At 38.2% G+C, this 23,741-nt stretch overlaps 1 protein-coding gene across 7 annotated transcripts in view; it reads right to left on the bottom strand.

Annotated features, from left to right (window-relative positions):
* The window catches only part of WDSUB1 (WD repeat, sterile alpha motif and U-box domain containing 1), a 68,772-nt gene extending 49,908 nt beyond the window's left edge, over window positions 1-18,864 (bottom strand). For 2 of the 7 annotated variants that reach the window (XM_070799414.1, XM_070799407.1), the window contains exons 1-5: window positions 18,686-18,864; window positions 16,229-16,676; window positions 14,357-14,541; window positions 5,072-5,164; window positions 1,375-1,468 (exon numbers count right to left, since the gene is read on the bottom strand). In XM_070799414.1, the coding sequence (XP_070655515.1) occupies window positions 1,375-1,468; window positions 5,072-5,164; window positions 14,357-14,541; window positions 16,229-16,626 (770 nt within the window). In that variant the 5' untranslated portion in view covers window positions 16,627-16,676; window positions 18,686-18,864. The other 5 variants (XR_011569469.1, XM_070799393.1, XM_070799399.1 and 2 more) reach the window with 5 other exon arrangements.
* Window positions 18,865-23,741: the final 4,877 nt, after the last annotated feature.

Genomic DNA, 23,741 nt, shown 5'->3' with positions numbered 1-23,741 from the left:
TTGCAGGTGGATTCTTTACCAGCTGAGCCACAAGGGAAGGCAAGAATCAAAAAGGAAGAGACAAAAACATCATTAACAGAGGGTATGATTTTAGATACAAAAAATTCAAAATTAGAATCTTCACAGAAAACTCAATTGTCTTTCCATATATATTTCCCTATATTAGCCACATCTTTTATAATAGCAACAAAAAAGAGCCTGGAATAAATCTAACAAAAGATGAGGAAGATCTCTCAGTTCAGTCGCTCAGTCATGTCTGACTCTTTGCAACCCCATGAATCACTGCACACCAGGCCTCCCTGTCCATCACCAACTCCCGGAGTTCACCCAAACTCATGTGCATCGAGTCGGTAATGCCATCCAGCCATCTCATCCTCTGTTGTCCCCTTCTCCTCCTGCCCCCAATCCTTCCCAGCATCAGGGTCTCTACAGAGGGTGACAAATAAACTATCTTCTACTGAGAGATATTATCAAGAGAAGTCAAGAGACAAGTGAAAAAATATGCCACATTCATGGGTTGGAGACTCAATACCATAAAAGACATCAATTCTCCCCAAATTTATCAAACTCAATACAATTCCAGTCAAACTCCAAACAGGTTTTTTGTGTAGCAGGAGGAACTGGAGAGACAGTATGACAAACTAACTCTAAAACTCACATGAAAGTGTCAAATGTCAGGAAAAGTCAAGTTATAAAGCCTCAAAAATACAGAAAGATATTAGAGCAAGGGTAAACAGAACAGAATAATAGGTTGTGAAAAATACCCACACATATATGATCACTGACTTCTGACAAGGTGGGATATTAAAATGGTGAAGAAAAGATTATCTTTTCACTTTGTACTGGGACAACTGGATACCCATATGGAAAGAAATTAAATTGGATTCCTATCACATACCATTGGAGGAGGAACTGGCAACCCACTCCTGTATTATTACCTGGAGAATCCCATGGACAGAGGAGCCCGGCGGGCTGCTGTCCACAGGATCACAAAGAGTTAGACATGACTGAAGCAAATGAGCACAACCACTTCACATACCATACACATCAGAGTCACTCAACCACTTGGAAAACAAACATAATAGTGAGTAAAGGAAGCCAGACACAAAATAATTCATATTGTGTGATTGGTTTTAGATCAATTCAAAAGGAAAAGGCAATGCTGCACATGACCTAAGGCACTGTCATCAGAAAGCAGACTTGGAAGAAGAGGAATTCGAGGGAAACCAACAATGTTCTATTTCTTGACCTGGGTAAGCAGCTCCAAGTTTGCAGTACAGTGATTTATCAAGCTATTCTCTTACGTTTTATGTACTTTTCTGTAAGTCTACTGTATTTCATACCTAAATGGTTTAAGGGAATTAAACAGCTTACCCTGAAACTAACATCTGCCCATCATGAGAAAAAGCACAAGCCAGAACAGGAGCACAGTGTCCAGTCAGCGTACTTTTATATTTTAATTCAAAACCTGCAAATAACAAGGTGAGAAAAATTAGCAAGCTGATTGTGCTCAGAATTTATTTTTAAGTAAAAACTATTTTATTTGTTCAATAAAATCTTGGAATGGTTAAAGGACACAAAGATGGAAAAAAAAAAAATCCTGCACTGTGATTAAGTGGTTTCAAAAGTTCAGTAACAGGTAAAGAAAATGGTGGGGTCAGCAAACACTAGATAGGATTTAAATCAAATTATTTTTAAATTAAAAAATTCTAAACTCTATAAAATACATAAGATTTTAAACGAATCAAAATTTTAAACTATACTTCAATCTTAGTATCTTAAACACACTGCACACCAATTGCCCAAATGCCTAAAAAGAATCAAATGCCTGTAGTTTGAAATATCTGGATTAAGATATCTTTTCACTTCATAAATTAAAAATAGTAATTTATATATCTTAAAACTCCAATATATCCTATAAAGTCCCAACAAAGTATGGTAGCAAAAAATGCTTTTTATGTTTTCCATAATTACTGAAAAGGAAAAATCACAACTCTTTCAAAGATAAGCCAAGGGAATTCAATGTATTTTAGTGACTATATAAAAAATTAATCACTAAGAAGTTGATCTGGGGATAAAAGGAATTAAGTGAAATCTGTAATTTTCTTTGATAAGACCTAATAAGAACTTTGAAGTGTTAATGGCTCTTGGATAGACAGCATTTAACTAAACAAAAATGTCATGGAACAGGTAAAAGCTTCAATAAAAAATGTTTATCTCACTTTATTATTAAATATATATTTTATTTCTATTCAAAATAGATTATGTTTTTACTCAGGAGAACAGATGTAGGCATTCAAGGCACTGAACAATAATTAGGCACATACAGATTAGTGAATATACACAATCAAAAAAAATATTAACAAATTGCAAAACAACTGAAGATTTAATAAAATAAACTTGCAATAAGATCCTACGAACTGGTCACATTCTCAAGTATAAGACCCATTTGTCTTATCTACTCTTCCCTACAAACAAGCAATTAAGATTGGGTGCAAATGCTAAATGTTTTATTAAAAGGCTCTAACTGCATGTTTATAAACTGTTTTTCATAGAGTCGGTGTAAAAACATTTTCCAGACAATGTAGGAGAAGCTTTATTTCTGAACAATTACTAAAGATATGTTGTACTGAGAACATCCACATACATGACTATATTTATGGTTCTTTATAGAGAATTTTTACTTTGATATTAAAAGAGGTAGGATAAACCAGAGAAGTAACAGAACTCTTCTTAGCAGCTGTCACTGAAAACATTAAAAGAATTACTGTATGTACTCTAATAGGCAATAAAGTAACCAATTTCCACAAAAAGAAATGTATTTCCTGGTAACAGACCCTTCTCTATACACGAGCAAAATGACAAAGATTCTCTTGACCAAACTACCCTTGGCTCTTCTAAGTGGCCTCCTGGATCAGGCCCTGACCTGGGCCAACAAAGACTTAAATTAACATGGTGTCTAACAGTTTAAGGCTGCATTCCTAGCATGATCCCAGTCCCCTTAAAGTTGGGGACTAGGAAAATTCAAGGCTGCCAAAAGAATTTACTGTTTATTCCAGCCAATCCCTGAAGATAAAGCTTCTGTCTCCCTGCTTCTGTGAGAGGGGAGGAGCCTAACTTTCCTAAGCGCCCATTAGCAAATCCAGACGAGTTTCACATGGATCAATTCCCAGATTCCTGCTTTTTATAATTTTGTCATTTGCTAGATGCTACACAGGTCCCATTTACCTGCTCTTTATTCCCTCTTTAAAATACAGTCACCTCTGTATAAACTGAAGTTGAGTTCAGTTCATGCTGGACTTTCTTCCCTACTGCAATAGTACATTACTGATTATAATCTGGCCCACCACTTTAACTAATGTTCAACTTGATCTGACAGTGACTTTATAAACAATGAAACACAATGCATGATTTAGTTGCCACTTATTAGGTGACAATATTTTTAGGCATCTGAAGCAAGATGGCCAACTGATCATATAATTTCAGAGTTCCCGTAAAAAGATAATGAAAGAATTAATAAAAACATAAATTCACATCAATGAAGAAAAGGGGAAGGGGGGGAAATGTCATCAGGAAATGAGAAACTGAAACCAATTTTGGGAAGGCAGATGCAAATTAATCAATGAGGAAGTATAGAGAAGTAACACAGAGTGCAAAATTGAGGGGGCTACAGTCAAGAAGCAAGCCAGCTTTCTCTAGAAAACCCCAAAAGACTTAGAATTATTTACAGAAAACCCCAAAAGACTTAGGACTTATTAGCAGTCAAGGAAAAGGAAAGTCAGAATGATACAGACATGAAAACATAAAAAATTTACTGAAGGTCTGTTTATGAAACATTAACTATCTCCCATCCCTCTCTGACCACCTCACCCATAGTATGCTGCATGAAAGCCAGATGCTTCTCCCCAGAAGAAGTAAAACAATGACTAGGGAGCTCCCCGGTACCTCCAGGGCAACACAGACACCCACATCCTCCAATCCCCAACCCTCTCCCAATAAGGGCCAAGAGTCCGCCTCTTTATCCGAAAGGGAAACCAGCAAAAACAAAACACCACCGTGTGTACAGAGGCTCTAAAGTTCTTATTGTTTAATTCTTGAAAGTAAATGGGATACTAAGGATCATCAAGCAGTTAAAGAAGGTAACCACATGAAAGAGATCAGGATAAACAAAAAAGGGCCCAAGAGCAAACAAAGTTGATCAGGAAACAAAAGAGAAATTAAAACCAAAACAAAAAGCCTCTAATTGGTATCCTGAGAATTTGGAGAGGATCCTGCATTCATAAAGTAAATGGAGGACACTAAGAAAAGGAAATAAAAAAGATAAGTTTTTTGAAACTGAAAGTATTATTGATGGGATTAAAATTTTCAAAAAAAGGTTAAAAGATAAAGCTAAGGAATTTTCTCCTATGATAGGAAAAAGACAGAGATAAATGTGGGAGCGGGGGGGAAAGACATAGGAAATCAAGTCAGGAGCCTACCACTCAACTAATGGGAATATAAAAAGAGAAGTGGAGAAGAAATTAAAGAATTAGCATAAATGAATACCAAATTAGCATAAAGAAATACCAAAAATGAAAGACATAAGCTTTCTGATGGTAGAATCACCCGAAATAAAATTACAGTGCAATTCATGTTGATATTTGACAAAAAACAACAAAAGTCTGTAATTATATTTCAATTAAAAAGAAAAAAAGGTACAGTGCATAGTGGAAACACCCACACAAGTTCCAAAAACTAACTACACTGAGTAAATTTAAAACACAGTATAAGAAATATTTATGGACATGGAAAACCATCAAAAAAAAAAAAAACTGAAAACAGAACAAGTACAAAGTGGAATTTCTTCTGGTTGAGCAGGAATGTGTGTAGTGGTAATGACAAGGTCATTATCGGTAGTGTGCATACAATTTCTAAATCATGTGTATGTATTACTTTAATTAAAAGTTCTTAAAATATATTTTTATAATCCCATTTTGATATCTAGGGTACCTAAAGTTAAAAAATTAATTTAAACAGAAACTTTACCTGCATCACAAAATTCAGTTTAGAGAACTACTAGGTGAATACATACCTAAGATATGGATAAAAGAAATAACCCAAATTTTGATCTGGCAATCTTGACCACATGATGCCAACTGAAAGAACTGAAGACCTCGTTCTCCACCTAAAAATGTAAATTTGTTAAAATAAATGTACAAGAATTGATAAAACATTTTAACCAAAAAATTTTCAACTTTAGACTGAGATCTGTTAATATATTCATTTAACCATATTCACAAGCAATATTAAATATATTAATTAATTTATACCATAAACTGAAATGTCAAAGAATATCTTTTAAACAAGATTCTTCAAAAGATTATGACTCTAGCCCCTGAAGTTGTGACAACAAAACATCTTTTTATTTACCTTCCACTAAAGATATAACAAAGCTAGTGGAGGTGATAGAATTCCAGTGGAGCTATTTAGAATCCTGAAAGATGATGCTATGAAAGTGCTGCACTCAATATGCCAGCAAATTTGGAAAACTCAGCAGTGGCCACAAGACTGGAAAAGGTCAGTTTTCATTCCAATCCCTAAGAAAGGCAATGCCAAAGAATGCTCAAACTACCGCACAATTGCACTCATCCCACACACTAGTAAAGTAATGCTCAAAATTCTCCAAGCCAGGCTTCAGCAATACATGAACCATGAAATTCCAGATGTTCAAGTTGGTTTTAGAAAGGCAGAGGAACCAGAGATCAAATTGCCAACATCCACTGGATCATCAAAAAAGCAGGAGTTCCAGAAAAACATCTATTTCTGCTTTATTGACTATGCCAAAGCCTTTGACTGTGTGGATTACCACAAACTCTGGAAAATTATGAAAGAGATGGGAATACCAGACCACCTGACCTGCCTCTTGTGAAACCTGTATGCAGGTCAGGAAGCAACAGTTAGAACTGGACATGGAACAACAGACTGGTTCCAAATAGGAAAAGGAGTACGTCAAGGCTGTATATTGTCACCCTGCTTATTTAACTTATCATGAGAAATACTGGGCTGGATGAAGCACAAGCTGATATCAAGATTACTGGGAGAAATATCAATAACTTCAGATATGCAGATGACACCACCCTTATGGCAGAAAGTGAAAAGGAACTAAAAAGCCTCTTGATGAAAGTGAAAGAGGAGAGTGAAAAAGTTGGCTTAAAGTTCAACATTCAGAAAAAGTCCCTTGGACTACAAGATCATGGCATCTGGTCCCATCACTTCATGGCAAATAGATGGGGAAAACAGTGGAAACTGGCTGACTTTATTTTTCTGGGCTCCAAAATTACTGCAGATGGTGACAGCAGCCATGAAATTAAAAAATGCTTACTTCTTGGAAGGAAAGTTATGGCCAACCTAGACAGCATATTAAAAAGCAGAGACATTACTTTGCCAACAAAGGTCCGTGTAGTCAAGGCTATGGTTTTTCCAGTAGTCATGTACGGATGTGAGAGCTGGACTATAAAGAAAGCTGACACGGAAGAATTGATGCTTTTGAACTGTGCTGTTAGATAAGACTCTTGAGAGTCCCTTGGACTACAAGGAGATCCAACCAGTCCATCCTAAAGGAGATCAGTCCTGGGTGTTCATTGGAAGGACTGATGTTGAAGCTGAAACTCCAATACTTGGGCCACCTGACACGAAGAGCTGACTCACTGGAAAAGACCCTGATGCTGGGAAAGACTGAGGGCAGGAGGAGAAGGGGACGACAGAGGATGACATGGTTGGATGGCATCACTGACTCAATGGACATGAGTTAGGGTAAACTCTGGGAGTTGGTGATGGACAGGGAGGCCTGGTGTGTTGCAGTTCATGGGGCTGCAAAGTCAAACACAACTGAGCATTTGAACTGAAAGATATAACTCAATGCTGAAAAGGCCAATATTGAGCCACTAAGCCTAGTGCACCCTCCAACCCAACTTTAAATACTGAGGCTAGCAATGATGTAAAAAATTTAAAATGTTAGTTATGGTATGTGTTAAATGCTTAATTACTCCCAAGTTAACTTTTTCTAGGATATATTCACTTGTTAAAAGCCTAGTCTATAGTTTATTTAGAATATTGAGAGACTGTTTTCCCATCTGATTAATCAAGACAAAGGCTAAAATTACACATGTGGTGCTAGTAGTAAAGAGCCCACCTGCCAATGCAAGAGACTTAAGAGATGTGGGTTCAATCCTATGTGGGGAAAAGCCCCTGGAGGAGAGATGGCAACCCACTCCAGTATTCTTGCCTGGAGAATCCCATGGACAGAGGAGCCTGGCAGGCTACCGTCCATGGGGTTACAGAGTTGGACATGACTGAAGCAACTTAGCACCATGCATGCACACAAAATATCATCAATTCAGTCCAAAAGATTTGGTGAAACATATTTCTCAAGTCAAGTGGGCCTTAGGAAGCATCACTTCAAACAAAGCTAGTGGAGGTGATGGAATTCCAGGTGAGCTGTTTCAAGTCCTAAAAGATGATGCTGTGAAAAAGCTGCACTCAATATGCCAGCAAATTTGGAAAACTCAGCAGTGGCCACAGGACTGGAAAAAGTCATTTTTCATTCCAATGCCAAAGAATGCTCAAACTACCGCACAACTGCACTCATCCCACAAGCTAGCAAAGTAATGCTCAAAATTCTCCAAGCTAGGCTTCAACACTATGTGACCTGAGAACTTCCAGACGTTCAAGATGGATTTAGAAAAGGCAGAGGACCAGAGATCAAATTGCCAACACCCGCTGGATCACAGAAAAAGCAAGAGAATTCCAGAAAAACATCTGCTTCTGGTTTATTGACTATGCCAAAGCCTTTGTGTGGATCACAATAAACTGGAAAATTCTGGAAGAGATTGGAATAGCAGACCACCTACCTGCCTCCTAAGAAACCTGTATGCAAGTCAAGAAGCAACAGCTAGAACCAGACATGGAACAACAGACTGGTTTGAAATTGGGAAAGAAGTAGGTCAAGGCTGCATATTGTCACCCTGCTTATTTTACTTGTATGCTTAGTTCAGTTCAGTTGCTCAGTCATGTCCGACTCTTTGTGACCCCATGGGCTGCAGCACACCAGGCTCCCCTGTCCATCACCAACTCCCAGAGTTTACTCAAACTTATGTACATCATGCAAAATGCCAGGATGGATGAAGCACAGCTGGAATCAAGATTGCCATTATCAATAACCTCAGATATGCAGATGACTCCACACTTATGGCAGAAAGGTAAAAGGAACTAAAGAGCATTTTGATAAAGGTGAAAGAGGAGAGTGAAAAAGTTGGCTTAAAACTTAACATTCAAAAAACTTGAGATCACAGCATCCGGTCCCATCACTTCATGGCAAATAGATGGGGAAACACTGGCAACAGTGACAGATTTTATTTTGGGGGCCTCCAAAATCACTGCAGATGGTGACTGCACCCATGAAATTAAAGGATGCTTGCTCCTTGGAAGAAAAGCTATGAAACCTAGACAATGTATTAAAAAGCAGAGACATTACTTTGCTGACAAAGGTCCATCTAGTCAAAGTTATGGTTTTTCCAGTAGTCATGTATGGATGTGAGAGCTGGACCATAAAGAAGGCTGAGCACCAAAGAACTGATGCTTTTGAACTGTGGTGTTGGAGAAGACTTTGGAGAATTCCTTGAACTGAGGAGATCAAACCAGTCAATCCAAAGGGTAATCAACCCTGAATATTCATTGGAGGGACTGATGTTGAAGCTGAAGCTCCAATACTTTGGCCATCTGATACGTAAGAGCCGACTCACTGGAAAAGACTCCGATCCTGGGAAAGACTGAAGGCAGGAGAAGGGGACGACAGAAGATGAGATGGTGGATGGCATCACCAACTCGATGGACATGAGTTTGAGCAAGCTCCAGGAGTTGGTGATGGACAGGGAAGCCTGACCTGCTGCAGTCCATGGGGTCACAGAGTTGGATATGACTTAGCAACTGAACTGAACTGATTACATAAGTAGGTCCTTCCAATGGAAAAGAATCAGGCTCAGTGGTAAAGAACCTGCCTACAATGCAGGAGAGGTGGCTTCAATCCCTGGGTTGGGAAGAACCCCTGGAGAAGGTAATGGCAATCCACTCCAGTATTCTTGCCTGGGAAATCCTATGGACAGAGAAGCCTGGTGCAGTACAGTTCAGGAGGTCACAAGAGTTGGACACAATTTAGGGAGTAAACAAAAACAATTACACAACTTAGGCAAAGTTATCAGTTAAATGTAGTGTTACCAAAAAAAAACAAAGAACAAAAAACCCCACTAGTTGTTATCCTATTGAGACAGAGTATCACTATCTACTCACTAGATAAGTTCCTAAATACTTGTGGGTAATGTAAATATTGATATCACCTACTTGATTTTTAAAGAATACTATCAAGTGTTTATTAGGTACTTGTTTGCATCTTTCTGTTAAGCATTTGACAGATATGACCTCTAACTCTTTACAGTTAGTCCTACAAGGCAGCAAACATGACCATCCCAAGTTCACAGTTGAGAGCTAAGGCCCAGAGAGGAAAAGCAAGGTACCTCAGGTCACACAGCAGGAAAAGGGTGAAACTGACAATCTTATCTATGTGGCATGTGGTACCTCACGCCCTTCACTGATACATTAAACATATATCTTGAGGGCCACTGTGTTCCAAGCACTGGTTTAATTGGAGGCTGGTGATTCTGATCTGAGAAAAGGTTGAATAGTTGAATCTGGCTTCTTCTGCAGTGAGTGCCTTGCCCTATTTACAGTCCCCTGGATAGCAGACACTTGCTGAAGGGCCCAAAGACCATGCCTCTAGCAGAGGAAATATGAGTTTATAATCAGTCAGGGAAGATAAGGGGCTCCAAGGGCAGGAACTGGGGAAAGGCAAAAAGATGAGATTTGGGACTTCCCTGGTCATCCAGTTCACCAACTCAATTTTACATGAATTCCACCTAATATCACAAGTCAAAGGAAATTTTAGCACTCATATACAATAAAACTCAATTAAGAAACCTGAATACCTATCTTAAGATTGCACTCTGGTTTTGCAAATATTTAGTATGTGGTATTTAGTTCATACACCTAGGTATGTAAACTTTCCCTGTGGACTCCCTGTTTTATTGGAAGCACATATACTTTAAGATACAACAAATTAAATTTTCTTTCTCACTGAAAGTTTTTCTAACTGTAAGAGACTTTTCCACATTTCAATAGCATTTTTGTTTTTGTAGCACAGGTTCAGCCAAAGGGCATCCTTTCTCAGAGATCTTGATGGATGTAAGTAATTCTCCATAATCTCTATAATCATTTAATGTTTTTAAGGCCAAAAAATGTACCCCAAAATCGCTGAGTAAAATATTTATGTGCTAGACCCAATTAAGAAAACTTTCCCCCATCGTTTCTAGACTAAATAAGATCCTTTGATGCTGATGCTGAAGTGTCTTTCAACAGTGAGAATTCAGCTAGAACACTGTAAAATTATAAAGTTTAAAATATGTCTGTGCTCAAGATCTAAATATTTTAAAATAGACTTTTCTTCAGGAAAAATATTTAAACTGTAATAATAATCTAACCCAAACTCTATCACTTAAAAACTGGAGAGAACTGAATATTTATCCTCTAGCACACAAACTATTATTTTTCCATATTTGAGCAAAATGTCACAAAGGCAGAAGACTCAATTTGTCATAAGCATTTACAGATATTAACAGATACCAAATTAGGCAATAATAAGTTAAAAATTACATCTTCTGTCTTTTAAGAAAATACAATAGTTTCCACAAATTCCTCTAATAGTCACTTTAAAGCATATGTTGATCTGTTTCAGGGAATTTACACATAAGGTTAATATCCACTTTAACAGAAGTTAAACTAAAGAAATTACAGAAGGGACATATCAGAACTATATTGAGAAATATACTTTGAAATATACTCTAAAGGCACAGTAGGGATGTGGGTAATATACTTACTTTAGAATCTCACCTAGAATTTTTGGCCTAGTGTAGTGAACCTTTCCAGAACCTGTCAGCTGCAAGCCCTCTGAAGACAGAAGAAGGATGTCCTTAACGTTAATAGCATTTAAAAAATGGGATTTTAATGAAAAATCTTTTCAGATAATTAGAATCAAAAAGGAAATCTAAATCTCCTGATGTTGATATAATCCAAAGATTCATTGAATGCCTATATGATTTTGGAGAAGGGGTCACAGAATGAAAGAAATGGTTCTTGCCTGTTACAAGCTGATCTTCTTAGAATAAAACATCATAAAACAATATGTTAAAAAATAAATCATCACAATTAAATTAGGTAGGGAGTTCAGTATAAGAATAGATTCATGAAAAGAAAACTGTTAATCTGCCATATGATATTAAAAAGGAAACAGAAACAAGAAAGTTCAACAAATCAATAAAAGGAATCTTTCATTTCAATCACCTAAATTTATGACAAAGAAGGCAAGACTATACAAAGGAGAAAAGACAGCCTTTTCAATTAGTAGTGCTGGAAAAACTGGACAGCTACATGTAAAGAATGAAATTAGAACATTTCCTAGCACCATACACAAAAATAAACTCAAAATGGATTAAAGACCTAAGGCCAGACACTAAAATAAAAAACTCTTTAGTGGAAAACACAGGCAGAACAGGATCTTTTTTGATCCACCTCTTAGAGTAATGAAAATAAAGACAAAAATTAACAAATGGGACCTAATTAAACTTTAAGTCTTTTGCACAGCAAAGGAAACCATAAATAAGATGAAAAGACAACCCTCAAAATGGGAGAAAATATTTGCGAATGAAGCAACTGATAAAGGATTAATCAGAAAAATATACAAACAGGGGACTTTCTTGGTGGTTCAGTGGCTAAGACTCCACACTCTCAATGCAGGGGGCACAGATTTAAGCCCTGGCCAGGGAATTAGACTCCACACGGTGCAAGTAAAAGGCCCTGCATGGCACAGCTAAAGATCTGACCCTGTGTGCCGCAACTGAGACCCTGCTCAGGCAAATACATAGTTTAAAAAACAAAACATACACACAGCTCATGTAGCTCAATTAAAAAAACAAAAGTACAACCCAATCAAAAAATGGGCAGAAGACAGACGTTATCCCAAGAAAACATACAGATAGCCAATAAACACATGAAAATATGCTCAACATCACTATTAGAGATATGCAAATCAAAACTACAATGAGGTACCACCTCACACCAGTCAGAATGGCCATCAATAAAAAAATCTACAAACGATAAATGCTGAAGAGGATGTGCAGAAAAGGGAACACCCCTATATTGGTGGGAGTGTAAATTTGTACAGCCACTATGGAGAAGAGTATGGAGATTCCTTAAAAAACTAAAAATAGAACTATCTTATGACTCGAGCATCCCACTACTGGGCATATACCCTGAGAAAACTATAATTCAAAGACACATGCACCCCAGTGTTCACTGCAGCACTAGGAACAATAGCCAGGACACAGAAACAACCTAAATGCCCATCAACAAAGGAATGGATAAAAAAGATATAACATGTGTGTACACACACACACAATGGAATATTATGCACTCACAAAAAAGGAATAAATCTGGATGATTTGTAGAGACGTGGATGGACTTAGAGACTATCATACAGAGCGAAGTCAGAAAAACAAGTATCATATTAATGCATATATGTGGAATCTAGAAAAATGATATAATCTTATTTGCAAAGAGAAAGAGACAGAAATGAAACATATGGACACCAAGTGGGGAACGGGGTTAAGAGGAGGGTAGAATGAATTAGGAGATTGGGATTGACATATACACACTACTGATGCCATGGATAAAACAGGTAACTAATACTGTATGGCTCAGAGAACCCTACTCATTGCTCAGTTGTGACCTAAAGGAGAAGGAATTCCAAAAAAAGAGGGGTATATAGCTGATTCACTTTGCTGTATAGAAATGAACACTACATTATAAAGCAACTATATTCCAATTTTAAAAATTCTGCTTTTCAAAGCCTATTACACACCAGGCACTGTAAATAAAATACATACAGGCCCAGCCTATGGAGCTTACAATCTCACAGGAAAAACACGATTAAACATAATTCATGTAGATAACTATTTAATAAAACTTGTGATACTTCACTAAGTCCTACAAAAGAAAAATAAAGCATGTAATACTAAAGGACTATATCAAAATACTTCAGACCAAGTACAGGAGGTTAAGAGCAGAGGAAGCTCTTCTGAAGTGATTTTTTTTTTTAACCTGAAATCTAAAGGATGAATAAAAGTGAACCAGGTAAAGGGTCCACATGTAAAACCCTCGGAAACATCTTACAGACATTCAAGAAATGAAAGGAGGCCAGTGAGGCAAGCGAATGCATGAGGCCAAGTGTGACTTGTAATGAGACAGGGAAACAGAATATGGAAGGTACTTAAAGGCTGTGTGTTTGAAACTTGGTATTTTATCTTACCTTAATCATATTTTAACATGTCACTGATGGCTTTGAAACAGGGGAGTACCAAAGCCTGAGCTATCACAAGATAGTGTTAAGAACTTGCTGCATAAGCCCACTGAACAGCTGAAGCACGACCAGCACCAACTGCAATGGGACACAACATCCACCCCAGATTTCAAAGCCTTCATAACCCCCGTAAAATATCTTATTAATAATTTTAGGATCTTGAAATATTTCAGGTATATTGGGTAAAGTAAAATACATTACTAAAACTAATTTCATCTACTACTAGAAATTTTCAAATTTACACATGTAGCTCACATTATATCACTATAAGACAGCACTTGTCTGGAAGTAAGATTGAAGTAGCCAGAAGTAGAACGTCGATCCTAACACAGAAGATGAAAATAAAAGAAGCCAAATTCCCAATTCACTGTATTTATTGAAAACTAGGAGTCTACAGTCAAGAGTTGTTCTCTTCTTTTTCTAAAAACTGATCTACTAACAAATGCTTTTTTAAGGTTACCTTTTGAAAGATTAAATAGTAAATGAAAAATGAAACTTGTTTTCAATTTTTATACTTCACATTTCTATTTGAATAAAAACATACAATGTTTCAAAAATCACAATGAAACCAATAGGTTTAAGGCCTCTACATTAGCAAACTCCAGGAATTCAGATCTACTGTCTCAAGTTGTGTTAGCCCCTATGTATTTTCCCGAAGAATCTGGTTTTCCCAAAAAATATTTGTGATTTCATTTTGATCAAAAACATAAAGCAGAAGGATGAGTCCTTGAAGGGAATAAATTAAAAGATCTTGTTGTTTTACTAATGATGAAGTGAAAATGAGTAAATGAATGAAAAGTCACATATAAACTGCAAACAGGAATTACTAGTGCTTACAAGAGTAAAATAACTAACCAGGAACTGGTTGTGAAGAAAAGTCACAGCAGGTAATTCCAAGATCATGTGCTTTTTCACTGTGCAGACACCTCATTTTATCATCCCACACTGTTAAATCACCACATGAGGAGCCAGTGACAAAGAGGTTTCCAGGAGGAGAAAACGCACAGGCCACTAAGGAGCCATCCTTAACACTAGCACATCTGAAATAAAAGCAAAAGAAAGGGGAATTTTCATTTCAGAGCATCTTTTACTTTATATTACAGTCTCTAAAAGCAGCTTGATATAGTAAAAGAAAAGGATAAATGGCTAGAACTAGAGAGAAAGGGCAGTAGATGCCTATAGAAATAAAATATCCTTTATATTCTATAATGGAGAAGGAAATGGCAACCCACTCCAGTGTTCTTGCCTGGAGAATCCCAGGGACAGGGGAGCCTGGTGGGCTGCCGTCTGTGGGGTCACACAGAGTCGCACACGACTGAAGTGACAGCAGCATATGCTATAAACGGAGATAGGCTTGCTAAAAGTAAGAGAATTTAAACATTATCCTAACCAAATCAAAGTCTATTTATCATCATACTCTTTTCATTAAAATATACAAAGTTTAACAAAATAGCAACACCAACAATATCAATTGAGTTCCAATTTTTTAAAAGATACAACTATTTTTTATTGAAAATCATGTTATTGGGGGTGAAAAGCACATCCAACATTTGTATTAAAATCACCTAGAAACAACAGTAAGGACTTTCATCTCACCTTCAGTTATAAACTCTTTATGTAAAGAAAATCCTGTGAACAACTTAAAATTATCTAGGGAAGATTAGGAAGCACTGGGCTAACAATAATTCATTATTTTATCAATTAGGAAAAATAACCTGTTAAAAATCCAACAACCCATGCAGTGTCCTATCCAGCACTTAAATCGACTGCAGTGTATCATTTTCACATAATTACATATAGTAGAAAAATAATGTTAGGGAGACAATTTACCAATTGGTTAACTGAAAAAGATTTCTTGGCCGACAGCTAAATTTCATTCACACAAAACAACTTAAAGGCATTCCATTCTCTGTGTCTTCACTTTAAACTGTTTATTAACGCCACTTAAAACATACTTTCTTCAACACAAAGACCAAAAATCTAAATGAACCATAGTTGTTTACCAGCTACCATCTGTGCTCTGAGTGTTGTTGGTGAGAGGTAGGGTGGGGGGGAAGGCACATTAAGCTATTTTAATTGGCGATGTTTAAAAGTTTACAGTTTTTAATGTGATTAATGTCACTGAATTGTACACTTTAAATTTGTTAAAATATTATATTTTAGCATACTATATGTTTACAAATACATGATTTTAATACTAGGGAGTTGCAACACAACATTACCAGTGTAAATTCATTGATGTATTTTTATCCAAAAGCAGTTTTTCAGGTGATGTTTTTAAAGAAGTGGTAACACACAACACCATACTAATCACAAGGTTCCCTCTTCTGGGCTTGGTCAGTAATCCCAGTCAGGAAAGAGATGTGCAGGTGAGACTCACCTACAATTATTTTATTACTGAGAACACCTGAGCCATGCGTGACCAAAAAGCGAAAAATTACTAAGTTTTATTCAAAAAACTTTTTTTTTTTGCCTATTAAAAAAAAATCCATAAAGTTCTAACAAGATTAACCCTTTTACAAAAGAAAAAGTGGACATTTAAAAGACTCAGAGCCAAGCAAATCTACTTCAAGAATCATATTAAATATCTGTTTTATGACCTTCAGGAGACAGAGATCAAAGTATTTTTCCTTGAGATGTCTGAATTATCTACTTCAAGTCATCAAAAAAAAATTTTTGTAAACCTGGTAATAGGATTAAAAACGGAAAGGGTTTAAACATTCTTACCTATGTAACTTGTATGACTGTGCATTCCACAAAACAACAGTTCCATCAGATGCCCCTGATACCAAACAAGTGGAGTCTGGGGAAAATCGGCAAACTCTCACAGGGCTACCACTGGGCTGTTCCATCACTGCCAAAATCTGCCCGTTTTGAGTATCCCATAGGACAGTGGTACCATCTGTTGAACATGAAGCCAAAATATGTCCTGAAGGGGAGAAACAGCAGCAGTGGACAGCATAGGTGTGAAACTTCAATGGAGAGTATGGTACTTCGGTAAAGTCACTCAGGAAATATAGGCGAATTGTTTTGTCCAAGGCACAAGTAGCCAAGAGGGAAGAGGAGAAGGCACAGCAGTTGACATCATCATTATGATCTGCTAATGTGTGAATTAGTTCCACCATGTTCTTTACTGGAAAATATCCTGCAGTTTTTAGATAAATGTTACTTCATCCTAGGAATCAAATAAATACAACTCAAATCAATACAGAAGAGCCAAAATCAATTAAAAAACTTGCTCAACAAAAGCTTCTACATTCACATTTTTTAAAGACAATAAATTATACCTGGGCTAAGAATATTTGGAGAGAAATAAAGCATGTTAAGACTATAATCGCTGATGATAAACACACTCACCAGTGCCATACCAATAAAGTTCCGGAACTCCTGAGAAAGAACCTGGTCAAGTAACTTCAAACTGATTCGACAGAATTCTGGGTATTTATTTCACCTTTGAAGACTTTCCCTTTATGAACTGCTACTCAACACTGCCTCATTCCAGATTTGCTAATTTCAAAAAGATTTTTCACTACTTTAACAAACTCTCGCTGCTTCTTCCATAGAATGGAGCCAGAAGTACTGCTCACCTTTAAGATGTAGAACTATTAAAGTTAATTCATAAACCAAACAAAAGGTTTCCTTGTCAATTTAAGTGGTAGTGTTGAAAGCTATCATGTCATGGTACGCCATCTTGTATGACAAAGAATAAAAAGATATAAAGACTTGATGTGAAGAATTAATAAATCAAGGAAATTCAAAGAAGGAGTGCCCCCCCCCCCCACCAAAAGTGGACTTAGCTGGTCTGCACCTAAGACCAAATTTCTAAATTTAGAATAAAATCCAAACTCCTCACCAAGACTTACCAACCCTATATGATCTGGCTCTTGCCTATCTACTTCTCAGACCCCAACTACTTCCCCTTTTCTTCTCCCTCCCTTCTTTCCAGCCTCCCTAGTCAAAATGGTAAATTTCAATTTCAGTGTCCTTTTTCAGTGACTTTCCTAATCTAAAGTAGCTCTCTATAGGCTAGCACATCACCCGATTTTAATCATCAGTGTAGCAACTGCCACCAGCTGACACTATTCATGGGTCTCCCCTACTAAAATGTAAGCGCCAAAGCTGTTTCTCTTATTTCTGTATTCACAGCATGTAGAAGTGTTTGCACCTATTATGGTTAAATATTTGTTGAATTAACATTTTCCCCCATATCTAGTTGAGTTCTAACCGCCTTCAAACAGTATTTATGAATATAATATGAAATAACCAGAGAACTGTTAATAAAAATAAAGGTACTAACACTGAAAAAAAAAAAAGTGGAAAAATGATGTAAAACGAGGCAATAATCAGCCCTGAGGAACAGGTGTAACCTTGAATTGTAAAATTAATCTATTATTCTAATCTTATTTACAGAAATCTTTACAAATAAATGAAACAAGCCTTTCCCAACATTTCTGATGTCAAAAGTTCGGCCTCTTTTTCAAACTCCAACGAAGTCTAAAAAACAGACAGACCATCAAAACCCCTGGTATTTGCAGTGAAAACAAACCCAATCAGGTGGTCTTCTGGAGAAGTCCCAAATCTCAACTGTGCAAGTGCACAAAGATAATTTCCCAAACTTTTGCTTCCTCACCCTTCTGCCACTCAGCTTTCTGTGAAGTTCAAGGTCCTAGAATCTGAAGAGCAGGAACGCAATCAGCTGAAGTTCGTTTGGCTTGGGGGTGTGGGCGTCCACTGAGACCTCTGCCGACCCGCCAATCTCCCGGCAAACTCAATGAACTCGCCAGTGGGAACACTCGCATCCCTGTCTATCGCAAAGCCAACCCGAAATGTGCCAAGAATCCTACATAAAACCAGCGAGCGACTCCCCCACATCTACCTGGGGACCGAGGATTTGCTCAACTCCGAGAGCCGGTTGGGCTTCACTGGACCGAGCGACCCGCTGCAGGAACGCGGCCGGCGGGAAGCGCGGCCTTCCGGGGCGCGGGCACCGGCGCAAGGGATTGGGGGAAACTGGGACTTCCACTTCACGCCGTGAGGCGCCCCCGGCTCCCGGGCGGAGGCCGCACAACAGTATCTCGCTCTGGTCAGTATCCTAGCCGGTCCCGGTCGCGCGCTTCGAACCAAACGCCGGGAAACCAAGGGTTTAGACACCCCGGCGGGCTGACCCGAGCCGCACTCCCGTACCTGCCACCGCTGCTGCTAAACTGGCCCTTGGGCACTGGTCCTTTCACGTCGAAGACCCAAAACGCCAGGGATCCGCCCTCAGGTGCGCTAAGAGCGCTAGGGGACACGTGACGCGCAGGTGAGGCGGGCGTGGTTGGCGCCCGCGGCCGCCCAGAGGCAAAAGGACAGACCCCGCCCACCGGGGGGCGGACCGCGTCGCGGCGCATGCGCGCCCTTCCGCCCTGTGATGAGGCGGTCTGAATTCTGGCTCTAGAACTCATTGGGGAAGACTCTGATGCTGGGAGGGATTGGGGGCAGGAGGAGAAGGGGACGACAGAGGATGAGATGGCTGGATGGCATCACTGACTCGATGGACGTGAGTCTCAGTGAACTCCAGGAGTTGGTGATGGACAGGGAGGCCTGGCGTGCTGCGATTTATGGGGTCGCAAAGAGTCGGACACGACTGAGCGACTGAACTTAACTGATACTGGGAAAGAACCTTTGAAAAAGAAAGTGAAGTCACTGAGTCGTGTCCGACACTTTGCGACCCCGTGGACTGTAGCCTACCAGGCTCTTCCGTCCACAGGCTTTTCCAGGCAAGAGTACTGGAGTGGGTTGCCATTTCCTTCTCCAGGGGATCTTCCCAACCCAGGGATCGAACCAGGTCTCCCGCATTATAGGCAGACGCTGGAGAAGGAAATGGCAACCCACTCCAGTGTTCTTGCCTGGAGAATCCCAGGGACGGTGGAGCCTGATGGGCTGCCGTCTATGGGGTCGCACAGAGTCGGACACGACTGAAGCGACTTAGCAGCAGCAGCAGCAGCAGAGTCGGACACCACTGAAGCGACTTAGTAGCAGCAGCAGCAGTTACCGTCTGAGCCACTCGTTGAAATTTTTTTCTAGTTGTGGAAGCTGAGGTCCCAAGGTCTAGCGAGTCCAGAAATGTGATTGTAAAAGGGACAGTTACTACAGCTGTTTTTGAGCGTCCTGGAAAGTGAAAGTGTTAGTCACTCAGTCGTGTCCGACCCTTTGTGACCCCGTGGACAGATGGAATTCTCCAGGAAAGAGTACTGAAGTGGATTGCCATTTCCTTCTCCAAGGTATCTTCCTGATCAAGGAATTGAATCCAGGTCTTCCGCATTGCAGGCAGACTCTTTACTGACTTGAGCCACCCTCCTTACTTTGCTGTATTTATCTTGCTTCTGTCCTCTGATCTCCCTGATCGGTCTTTTCTTTTTAAGCCAGCTCTAACCTCAGCAGTCCCTGACTCCTGCCATCGCCTTTGTGGTCAAATATGTTTTTCCAAGGCAGAATGCTGAAAAGGATATCCAGGCTATTCTGGTATCACGTGAACCCAATATACATTTTTTCTAGCGTTTCCGAGCGTCTCCTAAACTCACATGGAGCTTACACCGTGGTTTCCACGTGTAATTGATTACAAAATGGTCTTGCCAACCCCTTTTGAGATTAAAAAATTGACCAGAAAAAAGCTCCTAGGCGTACTAAGTACATGTCACGGTATAGGACCATGTTCAGATTAAAATAAAAAGTGTAGCGTTTTCTTCAGCGAGGAAACTAGTAGTATTTGACAAGTAATAAAGGGCTTCCCAAGTGGCTCAGTGGTGGGGGGAAAATTTTTTTGCCTGTCAATGCAGGAGACGCAGAAGGTAGAGATTTTATCCCTGGGTCAGGAAGATCCCCTGGAGTGGGAAATGGCAACCCATTCCTGTATTCTTACCTGGAAAATTCCATGGACAGGAGCTGGAGGGCTGCAGTCCATGCACAGAGTCGAGGCGACTAAGCATACACAAACTAAAACACTCAAATTTAAACAGAAAACTGAGATTGCTGGAAAAGATTTGTAATAAAATAGACAAAAGGAGAAATAAAAATTCATGATTTGAGACACTCTTGTGATTTTTAACGAATGCATTATCATTGAGACTTTGAAACCTGATTACATGCCAAAGTACTGCCAAAACAGTATTTATCTGAAAATAACTTTTTTCATTGTATAAATAATAGAGCTCTCTGTAGGAAACATAAAAACTATAAATAATGAAAATAACTAATAATTGCAGCACTCAAAAATCAGCCAGTCTTTCATGAATAATACCAATAATTTTACAAAAAGACCTGTAAACTACCTTTTTCAACTTAGATTTGTATCCTGAGCATTTTCCTTGTCTAAAATATCTTAGTAGTGTAATCATTTTTTCTGCCTAATGGTCCACAGCCCCAGAAACATAATTTATTTAACATTTTCCCAGTTGTTTCAATATTTTTGTGCTTATTGTAAATAATACTGGATTCAATGACTTTGTACATAATTACTTCAGTGACATTTGCTGAGTAAATTGATGGAAATGGAATTACTCGCCATCAGGGTGTAAATAGTTGCTATCTCGCTTTTCAGAGAGGTTGTACGGTTTTAACTCTCAGAAACATATGGAGGTCCCTGTCTCTCCACATTATTGAGATTAATTTTTTTTAAGTTTTCACTAATTTGATAGGTAAGGTTGATTATAACATTCTTCAAGTAAAATATGTGAAAGAAACCTCTGATACACAGGCCAGTAACTTAGCATGGAGACCTCAAGCCCAATATGGTCTGAAAGAAAAAGGAATTTCAAAGAGGGAAGCTTTATTGTGGCTGGTCTCTAGTCCACAGGTTTACAATTTGGGAGATGTTAACTAACATTTCTTGGCAATATACTAGAAAAACAATGTTAAGAATTTACAGAGATCTTTGATCACATGAGTGAATTGGTTATCTTACCCTGTAGGACTAACAGTTGGAACTTTGACTTGGAATATTAAAGATTTGAATATTTTATATATTTTTTGCTCCAATTATTAATATGTAACTGTGGTCAATAATCCTATTTTATTATTAATTTCTAGTTTGTTCTTTGTAATAATAATGCTATTTGGGGAATACAGTAAACAATTTTAAATGATACATTTAAAGGAAAGTTAACTTTCCAATTAAATAGTAAGCAATACATGCTCTCAAAATATGACTCAGTGGGAAAAGAACAGGTGTGAATCAGTTAGTGAGTCAGGATTACTCAAATATTTAGTTGAGAGTAACCAAGAACTCAGAGAGAGAGAGATGATAGGAACTGAAGTAATTAGAAAAAGTGGTTGGATGAATGGGTCTTAAACAGGCTTGAAATGTTGGCCAGCTGAGCGATGAACTTGGGAAATACCCATTTCACAGTAAATATTCAGGAATGTATTTGTTGCTCTGCTTTGCAGGCAAACTGAGACCAGTTCAGTTCAGTTCACTCACTCAGTCGTGTCTGACTCTGCAACCCCATGAACCGCAGCACGCCAGGCCTCCCTGTCCATCACCAACTACCAGAGTTTACCCAAATCCATGTCCATTGAGTCGGTGATGCCACCCAACCATCTCATCCTCTGTCATCCCCTAATCCTCCTGCCCTCAATCTTTCCCAGCATCAGAGTCTTTTCAAATGAGTCAGCTCTTTGCATCAGGTGGCCAAGTATTGGAGTTTCAGCTTCAACATCAGAGTTTCCAGAAAAATCAGGCAAGGGAGAGTACAAGTTGTAAAAAACACCCTGGAAGTGTTCAGTTTGCAAAAAATGGATCAAGCTCAATATATGATACAAGCATTTATGTGTAGTGTATATTAAACTTTTAAAAAATTGTTTAAAATACCTATGAGAACAGGCCAGGGAGTCTCTCATACAAATGCAATTATTCACTTCCCACACCTGGTATTACCCACAGTAGAGAACGCTGAGAATCTGAGAAGCTAGAACTAGGAGCAAGCTATGTTATCTTCTGCATTATGGAATAGTCTCTGAGTTCCCCTTATCCTTTGTCATTATATAAACTTTACACCCTCTAGCTGGCAATGTTTTCATTAATCCACCCATAGTCCTGGGTGCCAACCAAGTAATAAAAGTTGAATAGAGTTCTTTGAGTTGCTGTTCTATACAAATAAAAGAAAGGCCCAAGGGCTGCCAAATGAAGAGGATGAGGAAAGCTCATATTGGGCTTTCCTGCTGTTAGAAAATGTCCTTGGAGCTGGAAATAAGACCAGAAAGAAATGTGATGATCCTTCGCATCTGTACATACTAAAGAAATGTTGCAGTTCCATCTATTCCCTTTTTTCCTCTTTCGTATGAGAAACATTTTTCTTGTTTATGGATTTTTAAATTTCAACTTCCTATAATTAAAAAATATTTATTGTCTCATCTTGTCAAATTCTTTATTTTTTACTATCTTCTTACTAATGCTCCAGAAGAGAACTCAAGATTTTAAATGTTTTTGAAAAAGAAACCCACATTTTTAGTTTGATTCATGGCTTTTTTATAACATATGATAGACACTGTACATCAAATTCACTTCACAATAGGCCAACTTACAGAATTCTTATTCAACCTCTTTGTCATAGGTCTATTTAGATATTCTGTTTCTTCTTGATACAGTTGCAGTAGTTTGTATCTTATAGGAATTTGTCCATTATCACCCAAGTTATCTATTTGGTTAGCATTCACTTGTTCACAATATTCATTTAAAATCCCTTTTTATTTCTGTAAAGTCAGTAGCAATGTCCCCTCTTTCATTCCTGACTGTAATAATTTCAGTTTTCTTTTTTCTCAGTTGATTCAGCAAAAGTTTTGTCAATTTTGTTGGTCTTTTCAAAGAACCAATTTTTATTTTCTCTATTCTCTTTTTCATTAATTTCCACTCTATAATCATTAGTTCCTTCCTCCTGCTTGCTTAAGGTCTAGTTTGTTCTTTTTCTACTGAAAGTTTAGGTTATTGAGTTATGTTTTTTTCTATGTATAGTATTTACAACTATAAATATCCCTTTAATCACTGCTTTGGTTAAAGCCCTGTAATTCTTTGTATTAATAAAATCTACCAGTCTTCTTTAGGTAGATCATATTTTGGATCTCCGTAACAGCATAAAGCATGGTCTACATAAATCCATAGCAATTCAGAATTTCTTTGGGTCAAAATGTACCCCAGCCCCTCCATTTTCTTATTCTTGTGTTTTTCATCATGAGGTTTCTCAAAAGCAGTGTCTCCCCTCTGAAC

Source organism: Bos indicus, chromosome 2 (genome assembly GCF_029378745.1).
Source record: "Bos indicus isolate NIAB-ARS_2022 breed Sahiwal x Tharparkar chromosome 2, NIAB-ARS_B.indTharparkar_mat_pri_1.0, whole genome shotgun sequence".
NCBI lineage: Eukaryota > Metazoa > Chordata > Mammalia > Artiodactyla > Bovidae > Bos > Bos indicus.
This window is presented reverse-complemented; position numbering and strand designations above follow the sequence as displayed.